A 15,236-nucleotide genomic window follows, 5' to 3' on the forward strand; every position below is an offset into this window, starting at 1 on the left:
TTAAAAAGTTTACACTTGAACTTCAATACCTGTTCATTTTGAAGATTTTTTACCAACTTGCTGTTGTACGATTTATTATTTTAATGATAAATAACAATTCAGTACATTTATATTTATGTATTTATTTGTTACATTTGATTTACAAAGTTAGGAAAACTACATTTAAGTCAAGCCTGATGTTGCCTTACACGATAAAAGAATGATCCCAGTCACTTCCACACAGTGGGGCAGGTGATAGATACCTCATACAACACCACTTCAAAACACCTAAACTATTCCTTTCATACCAGGGCTGTGCAGAGAAAATTTAAACGCTTTTTTCATACTGTTAGTTATGCTTAAATGACAGTATATGAACAATGTTTCGTATTTGATATGCTCATTATAGGTTTTTAAACTCTTGATATGCAAAGTAACTATAACTGTCATATAAATACTGTAGTAGAGTAACTTATTTTCCTCTGAAATGTAGTGGATTACAAATATGAAGTAGAATAACGTTGAATACTCAAGTAAAGTACCTCAGAGTTGTTGCCCTGTGAAACAGTTGAGAGATGAGCTGGTGAGAACAACAGAGCCTGTGCTTTAAGTGTTTTCACACATCCTCTCTGTGTCCAAGTGAGGCTTGTTAAAACGACTGTTAACAAGCTCTCCCTCGCTGCTTCTTAACTTAACTTGAAATTAAGTTCAAATGGGTTCGCTCATTGCGCCGTGGCAAAAAGTGCTGGAAATGTAATCAGGTGTTGAAGAGCAACAGAGGAGCACATAGTCTGTTCTTGACAGCCAGCTGAGTGTGTGTGTGTGTGTGCGTGTGTGTCACTGTAGGCGGTGCAGCAGAACACTGATAGATGTCCAATAAGACGTTCTGGAGTGAGCTCAGATATCACTCATCTCGTTGCACACGGCCAGATACGGAGGATTTTTTAATGTGTGAGTGTGAAGTGTGTGAGCAGTCTGATCTATGGCAGCGCTGGCCCAATCACACAGCACTCTCAATAACACATGATGGGACAGGCTCCAGGCTCATTCTCTCTCTGACACACACACACACACACACACACACACACACACACACACTGCATCAGTCCACAGTGGTTCATATTACGGACAGTAGGTCAAAGCTGAACTTTTACTACTTCCAAATGTCAACACGTATATGTGTTGAGACATGTCAGTTCCAGTACTGAATAATAACATATGGGCCACCTGACTGAGAACTGGGACAAAAATCATGGTGTAAGCTTTCATAGTCTTTTTTTGTGTATTTCTTTGCATTTTATAAGTGTTTCTGTTTCATTCAATCTGGTCTGTTTCCTGTCTGTTATAGTCGATTACAGGTTCAACCTATATGTTTGCCTATACATTAGAAGTCGACCGATTTTTAAAGACCGATATAATAGTGATAGTTTTAAGTAGGGAAAATCGTCCGATATCTTCCGAACTTTCTGCAGCAGCCTAGTCAGCTACTTTTGCATACACAGTTTTTTAATAAATCCATTTTTTGTCACTCTGAAATGAATCATTCGTTAGAGAATATCCTAAAGTGTGATAAAGTGGATTACATCATTGGAAAATGCTCCATTTATTTGCAATGGGCGATGCGCTATTGTGTGGCCTGGCCTTCTGTTGCTCATCCTATTACATTGTTAAATGCCCCTCTTACAAACCATTAATGTTTGTGCATATTCCCACGGTAACTAGGTCCTAAAGTGTGCGATTTCATTCCATGAATGGATAGTTACGTTGCTGGATTATTTGGAAGAGAGAATGCCAAATTGGCAAGTAAAGTAACAGTGAATGATTTCTTCTTCCTCCCTGTCTGCCTTTATCGTGGACAAAGAGCTGGTAGTGTTGCGTTTTATATTTAAGAGATAACTCTACCTTAACTTTGTGTATGGAGCCTCCATGTAAAACGGTGATGTACGTCCCAGCGTGACTGGCGGAGGCTGTGCAGCCATCGGCCACTAGCGGAGCCCAGTACCACAATAATGATAGTTTGTAAAACATCCTACCGATTTATCAGCCTAACTCTACTATCCATCTGACTGTCTGGCTAAACTGTATGAATATTAGGTTATATTACCCACTCTGACTCTTATTTTCCCTTTTCTCTCTGGTTGTCTGACTTTCGGTCTACCTGTCTATTAGTATAAGTATATAGTTTGTGTTGTACAGCAGCAGTTCTCTTGCTGACTACAGTATATGTCGGTCAAACTCCCTATGGGTTTGTCTGTTCACATTTCTGTCTGACTTCTTATCTGCACTTAACTCCTTGTCTTGGTATTTTCCAGGTAGATGCTCTGCGGGTGCGTCTGGAGGAGAAGGAGCAGTTCCTGACCAAGAAGACCAAGCAGCTGCAGGACCTGACCGATGAAAAGAGCACACTAACGGGAGAAATCAGAGACATGAAGGACATGCTGGATGTCAAAGAGAGGAAGGTTAATGTCCTGCAGAAGAAGGTAAGTGAGTCCAGTGGTTGCTTGTAGTGTCAACGACTGTAATCTACTCCTTTCCCGCTCCACATTTGCCAGGAAAAAAATATTGCTCATTGAATTAAATCACTTTTACAGGGAAACAAAGAAGACGTCGATGTTTGATCATTGACAGGTTTGTTGGCTGTCACCACATCAGTTATTAACGAGCCATATTGGAAATTAATTCTCAGTTCTGGTTCTGGCCACATGATCATGTCTCTGGCACTGTGAATAGACAGTGAGAGTGTTTGTTAAATGAACCATTGGATGTGTGTTAGATCTGCTACTCACAGCTGATCACTATGATCACTATTACTTAAGAAAGATACCTTCACACATAAACGTGTTTTATACCCAGAGCAGCACGCACATCTTTCTATAAATATACATATATATGCACACCTGCTCACACAGACACACACACACACACACTCACTCGCATGGCATGTCTCAGAGGCCTTAATGACTTTTATAAGGTTAGCTATTTAGACAGTGCCTGTGGCCACCTGTGGTGCGCATGTTGGCAATTCCTCTTTAGACCAATTACACACACATAAAGGTCCCCTCTCAACTTCCTTGTTTCCTCTCATGTCCTCAAATTAGATCTCCCTCTCTCTCCTCCCACCCTCCCACTTGCTGAGTTTAAAGAAAAGGGGCTCCAAAGGTCACATGCAGTGCCATGAATCTGTGTGGATGTGTGTGCATGAATGCATTATAATGTTTCTGTGCGAGAAGCATAAAGATGACCTTTATGTGCACCCTACGCCGCTGTACTCCTTTGGGTTCCACCTATAGCTCTTTATTTGAGGCACTTAATATGCTCGTTTGCAGCAGATAAATTGGGCCCCTCTGCTTTTTGACATTTCATTCATGTGCGATTTCAACTTTGACTTTATTTCGCGGCCACAGAAATGTCGCAGTCGGTTTATTTTGGAGGCGTTTGGTGGGAAGTTTAAAGTTTTAGTCGTTATTTGAGATTTTTTATTATATTGCTGTGTCCAGTTGCACTATTTTACTGTAAGCCTCGGTTGCCATTTTCATCCCTACAGGCTCAGTGAGATTAGGTTGGATGATGACTAGGCAAATATTTGGTTTAGGCTGCCTGTCATTGCCTTGATGGCTGGTTTCTCACTGGCCAGTTTTTGCTCATTTCTTGATGTCTTTTCATCTGTCTCTTTGAGGAAACCTCACTCTTCCTCTGTGGATCCATCTGTGTTTCTCATTTTCTCTTTAGGACACCTCCCTCTCCTCACACAATCTTAAAAGCCTTCTTCCTCATTCATCATTCATGCCAACTACAAATCCAGCAGACATAAAAAAGAATATCATGACACTGTTACATTTGTTAATGTGACATGAATGGAAAAAGAAAAAAAATGATTTTACACCGACAGGTGTTTCACTCCATCAGCCACACTGTATACACTGACCACAATCTGATTGGTTTTACAAATTGACTATTTCCCAACAGTCCCTGGGGGCTATAACTTACAGTGCTGTGCCCAATAGGGAAGGCAGCAGCGGAGCTAGGAGTCAAATCTAGTTTCCTTTCTGGGCTTCATACTCTCTATAAATATTGCTGGATTATTATGAAATACACTGACAAACTCTTCGCAGGCAGCAGGAAGTCCTCCCCAAACACAAATCTAATTTCTATAATTTCTATAATCTAAGAATTGCTCACAATTCTTCCAATTTTTGAGTAATTACTGAGGACATTTTGATGATTTAAGATGGTCTCATGTAGTACTGTGCAGTCCATAAATATCAGTGTTTTATATATTTTTAAGAATCTGTAATTTTTTTTGCTGAGATTATCCTCCAACTTCCTGAAAATAATTTCTTAGTATTTCTTTTAAGACTCAAAGTATTATGTTGGACTATTTATTTATAGTATACACATAGTAGAACACAGTAAAAATAAATGTCAACATGCAGTGATGCTTGTGAAGTGTCATTGGAGAGATTTCTGAGTCTTTGTGCATCTTTGAGGTTTACTTTTCTTGGTACAGCTGCAGTCGCCATGTTCATCCTTCATGAAGCAGGAAGATCAATTGCCTGACATGTAGACAGCACTATTTATAATGGCCTTTTTGATCAGTGTCATTTGTTCTTTCATTGATGCATTTTTCTTCTGCATGTCTGCCATTCTTTAATGTAGGCTTTTCTCATGTTTTCCATCTCAAAAGCCTTCCTCGCCTCACACATGGCGTCTTTTTCAGCGTTATAAGCCTTTCTCCTTGAAGATAGGCCTTCTTCATCATTGCCATCTCTACCTTTTCTATCTTGAAGGCCTCCCTGACATCAGCCATAGCATCACTTTCAGCATCAAAGGCCTTCCTTTTCATACGATGGACCCTCAGTTCTTTGTTGAAGGTTTCTCTCTCTTTTTCCATGTTTTCCTTCTCAAACTGCAAACCATTTCTAATCCTCCGGATGTCTGACTTTTCTTGAGTGAAGGCCTCTTCCAACTCAAAGACCTTCCTTTCCTCACACAAAGCAGTGTTTTTCTGCAGTAAAGGCCTTTTTTCTCCTATATTTTTCCTTCAGTTCTTTCTTTAAAGTTTATCTTTCATTTTGGATGTTCTCCTTCTCCAACTGAAAGGCGTTCCTCATCTCAGTCATTCGAGCACACTCCCTTTGAAAGGCCTCTCTCTCTCTCTGGTCAGTCTCTGCCTGTTCATCTCCAGAGCCTCCTTCGTCTTGTTTATGTGCGTCTTTTCACACAAAAGTTGTTAAGTTTCTGCCTCAATCTGCCCCTTCAGTGTGTCTTTTTCTCCAGAGCTAAATGAATCCTCTCATCTCTGCTGCTCTGGGTGTGAATCAAGAAAGAATCACACAAAAGCACCACTTTAAATCTTGTGTTTACCAGATATGTGCTCATAAGTTTCTTGGAAATAAATCATTCAGCATGAAAAAGCATAAAAAAAACGACTAATCAACTAAAGAAATCTTAGTTAACTAAGACCAAAACGACCAATTAGTCGACTAATCAACTGAGAGGGGGCAGCCCTTCATCTCTCAGAGTCTGTCAGAAAAACATTGCAAAATATATAAATAGATAGCCTACTGTAGATTGATTGATAGTATTGAATAATATTAATATATTATATGAAACCATATCACAGATTTTATACATGAAATAAGGCAGGAATGGTCAAGTAGGCCTATGTTCAGATAACTGCCTCTTCTATGCCTCTGGCACCTCATCAACTCATTACCAGGCCTGTATTTAATAGTGGTTCAATAAGCACAGTTCAGTGTGTACGTCATTGAATGGTTAGTTTTTTTACGGTTCGGTTTGCATCCCTAATGCTGACATATTAGAGCTGTGGATGGTAGTAGCTAGAGATAAAAGTCAGGAGCTCCCCGGTAGCCAAATGGTTATGGTGCATACCACATAAACGTCCATGCTGTGTGGTGGCTTGCAAAGTCCATGGCTCAATTTCAGCTGCGCACCTTTGGTGTATGTTCTACCCTTATCTGTGTCCCCTTGTTTCCTATCTGTTTATACCATCAGCTTTCCAGTAAATGGAAAAAAAAGCCTTAAAATAAGAGTCATACAACAGCAAGACACTGTGGTGTTGTTCAACTCATTGTGATCTTCAGTTACAAAATTTGGATTGTGAATTACCAAGAACAAAACCATTTGTCAGCATACTGTCAACAGTTTTATTGGGAATCTTTCTTCAATAGACAGTAGGTCCAATAAAAACTGTTGAGGTCTGTGGATTACTCAGAGTAAGCAGGACATTGTTTCTGGGGGATGATGTTGCTGTTGTATTAATAATTTAAGGAGCACCACAAATTCAATTCCATTCATCTCTGTTGTATTTGGGTGGCGCCAGAAAACCTGGCTAAATAACACTGAATCTATCTGTGTGGCTAGATGCCTCCAGAGGATGTGAGAAAATATGTTTTCTTGTAATTTGGGTGAACGTGTTATGACTAATCATTCCATGGTGGTATTTCTAAACATAAAAGTGCTGTTTTGGTGGCTCTTTTTCCAGGACGCTATAACTTACAAATCTGTATACAAGGGGAGAGACAGGAATGCAGCTTGGGAAGCATAACTTCCTGGTTTCATACGTGTATAAGTCATTGCATCCCAATTGTAAAAGACATTGACCGACCGTGCATGTTTGAAGTCTTCCCAGGACAGGATCAAGCTTTCCCTGACACTTCCTGTGTCTAAATATCAAGGGTACATTTTCCTCAACAAAGAGGGACTTTATTACCAATGGCACACATTCCAGATACAGAAAAGCAAAAATGGTCAGCAGAGACGCCTGTAAGCTGTTGTGGCTGTCGTGACACAATGGAGATGAGGTTTAGCTTAGATCATTCAAAAGTCGATTGAGTGGCTGGCCTCCAACTCATAAAATTATCAGCTCCGAATGAGTCAACTAAACACAGTTCATATGGCTGTTAATCTCTTGAATGTGTTCCCCCACTGATGAAGAGAGTCAACATCTATACCAGACACACACACACCAACACACACACACACACACACACGGCCATGTGTCATCCTCCCGGACAGCTTTGAGGGTTAAGATGATGCATCTGTGTTATTACGACAAGCTCTCTATCTTCACTACAAACAGGACCAGTTCCCCAGAGTGTTGGTGTTGATGACACATGCTGATGACAGATCAGCTGGTGCGTCATAATGTGTTTTTGCTTGTGTGTGTGTGTGTGTGTGTGTGTGTGTGTGCATGCAAACTCGCTCTCTTTCCGGTCATAAGGAATTGACATCTGGAAAGCTGAGAGCAACAGCAGCCTGTATGACTTTTATGTGGGTGTAATATAAAATGGAATGGAAGAAGCTGGGAAAAAAGACTAAATGTAAATAACAACAGGGAGTCTGTTTGTTGCATCAAACTGTAGTTCGTGAAAGTCTTCTTGTTGCAGTTTAGTATTTTTTTGACTAGTAAATCATACCGTTGTACCCTGTTGTTTTGGATGTTTAGAGTCCTTCAGTTTTCAGTTTTCTTTTCACTGTACCAACTATTTATTTATTTTATTTTTACATAGTGATTAAAGTGCGTATCTCCTTTAGCATGACTCACCTTTAACCTGTTTAGCAGCTTATACCAAATATTTTAAAGGGGACTTATTATGCTTTTGTGCTTTTTTCCCTTTCCTTTAGTGTGTTACAGTATATAGTTTTTTGTGCATGTAAAAGGTCTGCAAAATTACAAATAGAGATGGCTGGAAACCACTTTTTAATGTCCGAAACCAATACCGATACCAATCCAATACCGTCTTTTTCCCTCTCTTAAACAACTAAGTTTAATAAATTTAATAACTTTAGTTACTTTTCAGATTCAGGTTATTAATACAAAAATATAATGAACTAATAAATGATGATGTATTATTATAGATTAAACTACCCAGCAGTATATAAAGTCATTAAATGATCTCCACATATACCAGCTGCAATATTAAAGTGATGAACACATTAATGTATCAATAATTAGAATACAATAATATAATATAGATTATTCTGCATAATGAGTACTTTTACTTTTGGTACTTTAAGTATATGGTGATGCTAATACTTACGTACTTTTACTTGAGTATCCTATTATTTTGAATGCAGGACTTTTACTTGTAGCTAGTATTTTACACTGTAGTATTACTACTTTTACTTAAGTAGAGATCTGCATTTTTCTTCCATCTCTGTATGTTAATATTAGTTTATCGAAATTTAAAAAAGGTTTACTTTCACTCACATGCACACAATTTCCAGATACAGTTAATGCAGTGTAGTGCGTGCACTGTTTACCTCTCTGTCATCTGCTGCCGTCTGTCTGTTTGTCTTTCTCTCTCTAAAGTGCGTTCGCGCTCTGAGTTTTAATTTCTAATAAAATTAGTCGTTTACCGTTTTAGTTTGTTTTGAAGCGAAGCCGTAGCGTAATGTTATGCAACGTGAGGTTTGTAAAATAAGAGTTCAAACAGAGCTTTTCAGACAGAGGGTGAAAAGAGGTGCAGCAGCACAGCCTGTATGAGAAAAGTAAAGCGTTTTTTGAACATTAAAGAAAAAACGAAACCTAAAATACTAGTATAATAGGTCCTCTTTAAGTGTCAAGAGACGACTTCATGTGCATACAAATGAGAGTACTTCAGTGAAACCACACTTATGTTTGTTAGACTTCTCTTACTTTGAAGTTTAAAGATCTGTTGTTTGAAGTGTGGACCTTCTGAATGGTAAAGTGTCCCTCTTTCGCCCCTCTTTGGTTCGGCAATCACTTCTTTAGTACAGCGAGTGACACTTTACAGTACATACTGGAGAAATGACTCCCAGACTGGTGGGCAGATGAGTCACAGACAGTGCTAAACACAAAATGATTGTAGTGCACCACTGCAGAGACTGCGTTAATTCGCAGCATACTGTGTATCACTCATATGTGCCCTGTTTTCTGTCTCGGGGGAGTATGACGATTTCTATCTTTTCCTCGGAGTCTCTCCATGGACAGTCACCATGACTTATATCATGGTACCATGATGTCATGGCTGTAGTTTGAGCCCTACATTGATCCTAATAGTCAGAGGCTGAATTTAACAAAAAAAATAATGAGGTCTTTAAATGAGAAAACGAGAAATGCATATGCTAGGTTTAGAGCGGGGCATTTTCGGTCTTACGTATCACAACGCAGAACAGTGGCAGCTCTGTTCGAGCCCTCGGTCTACGAGACCATGACCAATGCATAATGATGCATTTATTTATTTATTTTTTCAGTTTTTTTTTTTTTTTTCTTTCGCTGGGGGGGTTAGGGGTGTGGGAGGTACACACGCAGAGCCGGTTGTGGTGCGGTTTTGGCATACATGTGTTATTCATGTTCAAACATTGTGGTCGTCTCAATCCATATTCATGCTTCTAAAAAGGCTGGCTGTGTGCATGGACGTATAGTATTCCCTATCGTGTTCCCTCCCTATGGCGACCACAGACAGAGAGATTCGATTACGTCTGCTGGGGCATATGTGTGTATGTTTGTGTGTGTGTGTTTAAGGATGCCCCGTACACAAGGGTCTCTGTTCGTTATGATAGTGTCTCGCAGGTATCCCCTAGACTTTCTCAGGGGAACCCAGCTCTGTTTCAGAGCACCCTCTGCCAGACTCTTTCAGCACTTGCTCTGGCCTGGTGTCATCGGCACGGCGAGGCCTTTGATTGTGAAGAAAAGTAGAGAGAGAGAGAGAGTGATATAGAGATAAATAGAGATGTTCCCTGGCCTTCTACATTTCCTCTGTTTCCTCCCCCTACTTTGATGTCTCTCTGTGGAGCAGTTGCTCTTCTGTCTGTCAGGAGTTTCTGTCGGTTAGGAGTTTTCATTATTGTTGAAATACTCTCCATGTCCCTTGTTGAATTAAGGCATGCATCGTATTAATTTGAGCAAACTACTGTACCCATGCAAAAAAAAAACCTTTGGTGCTCCTTTCTCTCTCTTTTCTCTCCCTCCTCCCACATGTTTTACACATCGCCCCCAAAACAACACTGGCACTTTTGAGTTTGATGCATATGGATAGCGAGGGGAAGTGCTGCATGTTGATAGAAAGGAAAATATTAGTTCAGCATTGGCACAGTGTTTATTGTGTGTCTCTGTGTGTATGTGTGTGTGTGTGTATGTATAAACAAGGCACTGCTTTCTGCTTTTGTGTCCAGATGTGTATGACAGACAATGATCTCTTTCTCCAATTTTAAACCACTTCCTAAAACAGTCATCTAATAATAAGTGTTGGTGCCTAAAAAAGGTCGTTAAGTCCAGTGACGCACCCTGACACGGGCTGGGTAACAAACCTCAATACATTTTGATTTGTGACTGAAATGTGACCACAGGTCGGAGGATCGGAAAACTGTCAGTGCTGCAAGTTGGCAGCAAATGCTCGGTCAGATTCTTAATGTTGTTTATTTAATCTTTGGTCAGATATTTCCGGATCTGGATCAGGAAACTGCTAATTTTAGACTGTGTTTTATTTAACTAAGTTCTTGTACTGCCTCTCCAGTTAAGACAGCACTGAATATTGATGCACTGAGAAGTGGGGCACATTGTTTGTTAAATGAAAAAAGTTTTTTTGAAAATACAGGTGTATATTCCCAGCCCTGTCTCCTAAAAATGATGTTCCCATACCACTAAACTGCATTCTCAGTTGCGTTTGATTACGGATTACTTTTGTCTTTGACGTATCACAAAGTCCACGGATAGCTGATGTAGCTGTCTAATAACAGCTGTATAATAACGATTATAACAAGTGAGAAATCCACTACTGGCAGGCGGGTGTGGAGGTGGATGGGTCCAACAAACATCAGACTTTCCCCCAGGAGGCCGCTGTTTGTGTCCCATGTGAAACATAGTCATTTTAAGCCAAACCATAATGTTTTTTTTTTAACTAAACCTAACCCAGTAGTTTTGTTGCCTAAACCTAACTAAGTAATGTTGTTGCGTTTTTTGTTTTGTTTTGTTTCAATTTACAATGTTAATCTCGTGTTTAAAACTGTTTAAAGTCGCAACTGTAATCCAGGAGAAAATATATTTCCTTTGAAACGTGACTGAGAATGCAGTTTAGTTGTATGGGAATGTAATTTTGTGGGAGACAGGTTTATAATGCTCAAACTAAGGTATTGATAAAGTATGGTACTGAAACTCAAATATACCGTATTGGCACAAATTCCAGCCCTAACCAATGATATTGCACTCTAATACTGTTATAAAGTAGAGGTGCATTGCCTGAATACCATTACTGAATATAAAGACTTAGCATCTATAATGTTTATTGCATGAAGCTGTCACCTGACTTCATGTAATTAAGTTAAAAACAGTGAATGACTGACATACCTAACCCTAGACACACTGTAAGGTACACTGTAAGTATTCCAGGTGAGTGATTGTGTGTGTGTAACAGCTGTATTTCTCAGCGTGTGAGCGTGTGTGTGATCTTGATAGATCTCGTGATGAGGCCACCAATGCTTCTTTCATCCTAATGGATTCCATCTGACCAATCACAGAGCAGAGACGTGGCTACAGATAAGCCCGTTGGAGCTGGGGAGGTTCCGGTAAACAGCCTGTGATAGCCCCCCTCCCCACCTCCTTCACCATATCCCCCTTCTGCTCCTATCAGCAATCAGCCGGGGTTAATGGTGAGAGCCTGAGGCCGGCTGATTGGAGCCAGGCTACACATCAGTCAAGACAAACCCAGTGTCGGGCCACATGTCAGGCTCCAGCTATTCGAGTCCGTCTTCTCCCTGACCGCAACACGTGCACCGCAGTCGAAGACATCGGACGTGTTTGATGACTCTCCGAAATGATGAAGAACCCAAACCTGACTGTATCCTGCCAGATGACACCGGAGCCATAACTCAGGCTGACCTGCTTCGACCTTACCTGTTGGCAGTCGAGTGTTAGTATTTCATACTGTAAGATCTGAGGTTTCTGTCTAAAGTGGGTCACAGTTTGACCCTCACGTCTCTCAGCTGAACCGTATGACTTGCATGCTGTATTTGACCTGTCTGACCAGATCACTGTAAAGTGTGCCGGGGTCAGAAGCTGCAGGTTGACACACAGCTGCTGTGGTCCCCGCCGGGTGGCCACAGAGGATTTCTTTCTTTCCTTCTCTCTCAGATCAAAGGGCTCCCATTCCCTCTCTCCAAAGAGGAGAAAAAGAAAAGAATTAATACTAATGGTGCTGGGAGCAGAGGAATAAAGCGTCAGGGTAATTACCCAGCAATCACTGCAGCATTCCGCAGCTGAGGGGGGCAGAGATAGGGGTCTTGAGCCTAAAGAGCATGGACGTGGATCAACTTGGCCGGCACACACACACACACTCACGTACAGCCCTAGCTTGCACAAGTGCAATCTGTCTTCATTGAGAAGCTCTGGGGTCTGCAGGAGTCTCGTTTTGCTCTGTGGTCGGCCAGGAGAAATCACTATGAAAACAACACTTGCTTCGTCTTTCTCGCTGTTTCTCTTGTCATCCTCCGTGTGCGTGTCTGCATCGCCGTGTGTGTTGTGTGTGTGTAAGTGTACATAATATGTGTGTGTTAATATGTCTGGTGTGTATTTGATATGTATGAATGCAGTGGAGGGTCTCTGTGTGAATGACTTTCTGGAGGAATGTGTGGGGAGAGGGGGAGGATGTCTGCTTGTCATATGTGTAAGTGCTATATGCAGCCCCAGACATTCATGATAATAATCATAGCCTGATTGTGTGTGTGTGTGTGTGTGTGTGTGTATTCCTCAGAGATCTGTACTGTATGTGCAGAGCCACATGTTACAATGGACATACAGAATTAGACAAGTGGTTTCCTGTTTGTGTATGTGAGTGCATATTCAAATGTGTTTATGCACATACACAAACAGTAGGCCTCATTTGTCAAGCTACTTCAAGGTCCCATATTGTGCTCATTTAAAAAAAACAAAAAAACTTAATTTTTCTCATAGTCTGTCTGAATATGCTTGTATTCACCCTCTTGCACAGACTTTCAATTGAATTGTGTTGCTAGGCAACAGCTTGGGTCCATGTTTACTTCCTGTCAGCTGATGTCATTCACATATACTGTGGTTGCGTCCAAAATTCCACACTAACATGCTATTTAGTACGCTAAACCAGTATGTGAGATATTTTAGTAATAATACGCAAATTGCATACTATTACCGGTGAAATATTACAGTATGCAACGCTGGATACTATGGTGGCATAAATATCCCATAATGCAATGTGGCAGTAATGACAACGTTCATAACGGTCGTTGACAGACAGCTTTGTAACGTCAATAACGCTTCAATTTAAGATTTTCACTTTGCTTGGCGTAATATAGATTTTAAATTAGTTCAGACTTTGATTCTCACAAACCGTCGTTTTCGAGGTTGGCACGGGTTACCATGGTTACAGGTCTGCAACCGACAAGGAGTCTCTCAGGAAGTGACGACGTAAATTACTGCTCAGTGCGTCCGAAAAGATAGTTTATTCACACTAAAGTATGTTGAATGATAGTACACATATTGAGTATGGAGTGCATAATATGCGATTTTTGATGAAGCCTGTAACAGGAAATAAACTCTGACAAATTTAGAATGTTTAAAACTGTGTAATGGTCTGAATATTGTGCATTTGTGACATCACAAAATTACAGAAATCCTGACGGCTTGTTTCAAATGGACGGTTTCTGAAAACGGGTTGTGTGTATTTCTTTGTGGTTTGAGCGTTTCGATACTTTCACAGTATTTATAAAACGCTTAAACCTGCTTTATATTAAAAAAAGACATGAAATTCTCACTTTTTACAACATGGGACCTTTAAATATTTTAGTTTCAGTAACTGTAAATTAGGATTGATCAAAGTTTGGGGAGTTTTTTTGTTAGAGTTTTTCAAATATTTGACAAAAGTTTTTGGATTAAAGGAGTAAAAACAGGCTTTTTGAACAGTTTTTGTTCTCTAGTTGGGTAATATCCTAAAGAAAAATTAATTGTAGCTTATAGAAATAACTCAGGTGCATCTGTAGCTCACACCGCTTCTAGACGTATTTGTACTCAGTCCTAAAACAGGCAATAATGGTTTAATGCAAACAAAGATTATTACTTTTTAGGGAGTGTTATTGATGAGGCAGTTGTGTGTGAGTAGAATAATTGTTACTTCTCTTTCTGAGTAGTTTTTTCCAAACTTGATCTGTGAAGAACTGTTTTCAGCCGAGTGACTTCTTTCTTGGTTACCGATAGTCCAGGCATTAAGAACAACCGACCAGTTGAGATTGTTTGTGTTTTAACTTACGCAGAATATGACTGTAATTTGCTTTTAGCTTGCACTTAATGTTGAAATAATTCAGTAGACCCTTGCCGCTTCGCCACCTTGCTGACGATAGCAGCCGCACTCAGATTTTATCTGCCATTTCTTGGCCCCCTCCTGAAGTTTGGTCTGCATGCAGTTATTCGCTTTTTGATTTCAAGTTTCATATCATGCAATCGTTGTTTCAAATCTTGCATTCCATAAACAAAATTATATTAATGTAATCTGTAATTTATTGTTAAAATTATAACCTTTCTGAAGCAGATAACTCAGCACTTTGGTTACAAACTAATGTGTTCTTTCTGATCTTTTTACAGCCTATTTGATATAATTTCTTACATTAAAATCATCTTTACTTTATTTGATGTTTCTGAGGTTGTGCCATAGTTATTCATTTATAACGGAGGTCATGTGATGTAGGTCATTTCCATAGAAAGGATTGGGATTTATCCTTGTATGCGCGCTGACAAAATACAGGGAAAGTTGCTCGTTTGCAAAAATATACAAGAAAATTAAACACACACTCATGAATATTGATAAATTAGATTTATTGTGTGTATTCATCTGTGTTCTGTATGCTTTTTTTCTCTGTATTCATAAAGTGTGTATATGTTTACACACCTGTGCGCCTGCATCCAAATGAGAGTGTGTGTTGCTGATGGACACAGAGCACCTTTGTATTTCTAAACAGGCGCTGGTAGTTAGGGAGCAGAATGAATGTCGGGGCGATGGAGAGGAAGCCGCTGTGAGAGTCACAGGCCTCAGTTGTAATCGCAGTGATACCCGTAGAAAAGTCTGTCTCTTTCGTTTGCTCCTGGTTCCACCTCGACAAATCTTTCCCTTGGCTGTGGGATCGGCGAAGTCCTGCCTGTTTGGCTTGTCAACACTAGATCCTGCCTCTGCATGGTCCTTTTTGGTTTTGGAGGCAGAAGAGATTTGGTTGAGAACAACACAGCAGATATAGAGAGACATGTACTAGGA

General features: G+C 40.1%; 1 protein-coding gene across 6 annotated transcripts in view; it reads left to right on the plus strand.

Moving 5' to 3' along the window:
- LOC119489419 (ERC protein 2-like) overlaps positions 1–15,236 on the plus strand; it is a 184,098-nt gene that overhangs the window by 40,594 nt on the left and 128,268 nt on the right. For 5 of the 6 annotated variants that reach the window (XR_005207175.1, XM_037771802.1, XM_037771806.1 and 2 more), the window contains one exon: positions 2,292–2,459. The exons of the other annotated variant lie outside the window; for it this stretch is intronic. Coding sequence is in view for 4 of the 5 variants with exons in the window: in XM_037771802.1 (XP_037627730.1) it covers positions 2,292–2,459 (168 nt within the window). In the remaining variant the exon portion in view is untranslated. The remainder of the gene's footprint in view (positions 1–2,291; positions 2,460–15,236) is intronic. 6 annotated transcript variants of the gene reach the window in all.

The sequence above is a fragment of the Sebastes umbrosus genome, chromosome 6, assembly GCF_015220745.1.
Source record: "Sebastes umbrosus isolate fSebUmb1 chromosome 6, fSebUmb1.pri, whole genome shotgun sequence".
Taxonomy (NCBI): Eukaryota; Metazoa; Chordata; class Actinopteri; order Perciformes; family Sebastidae; genus Sebastes; species Sebastes umbrosus.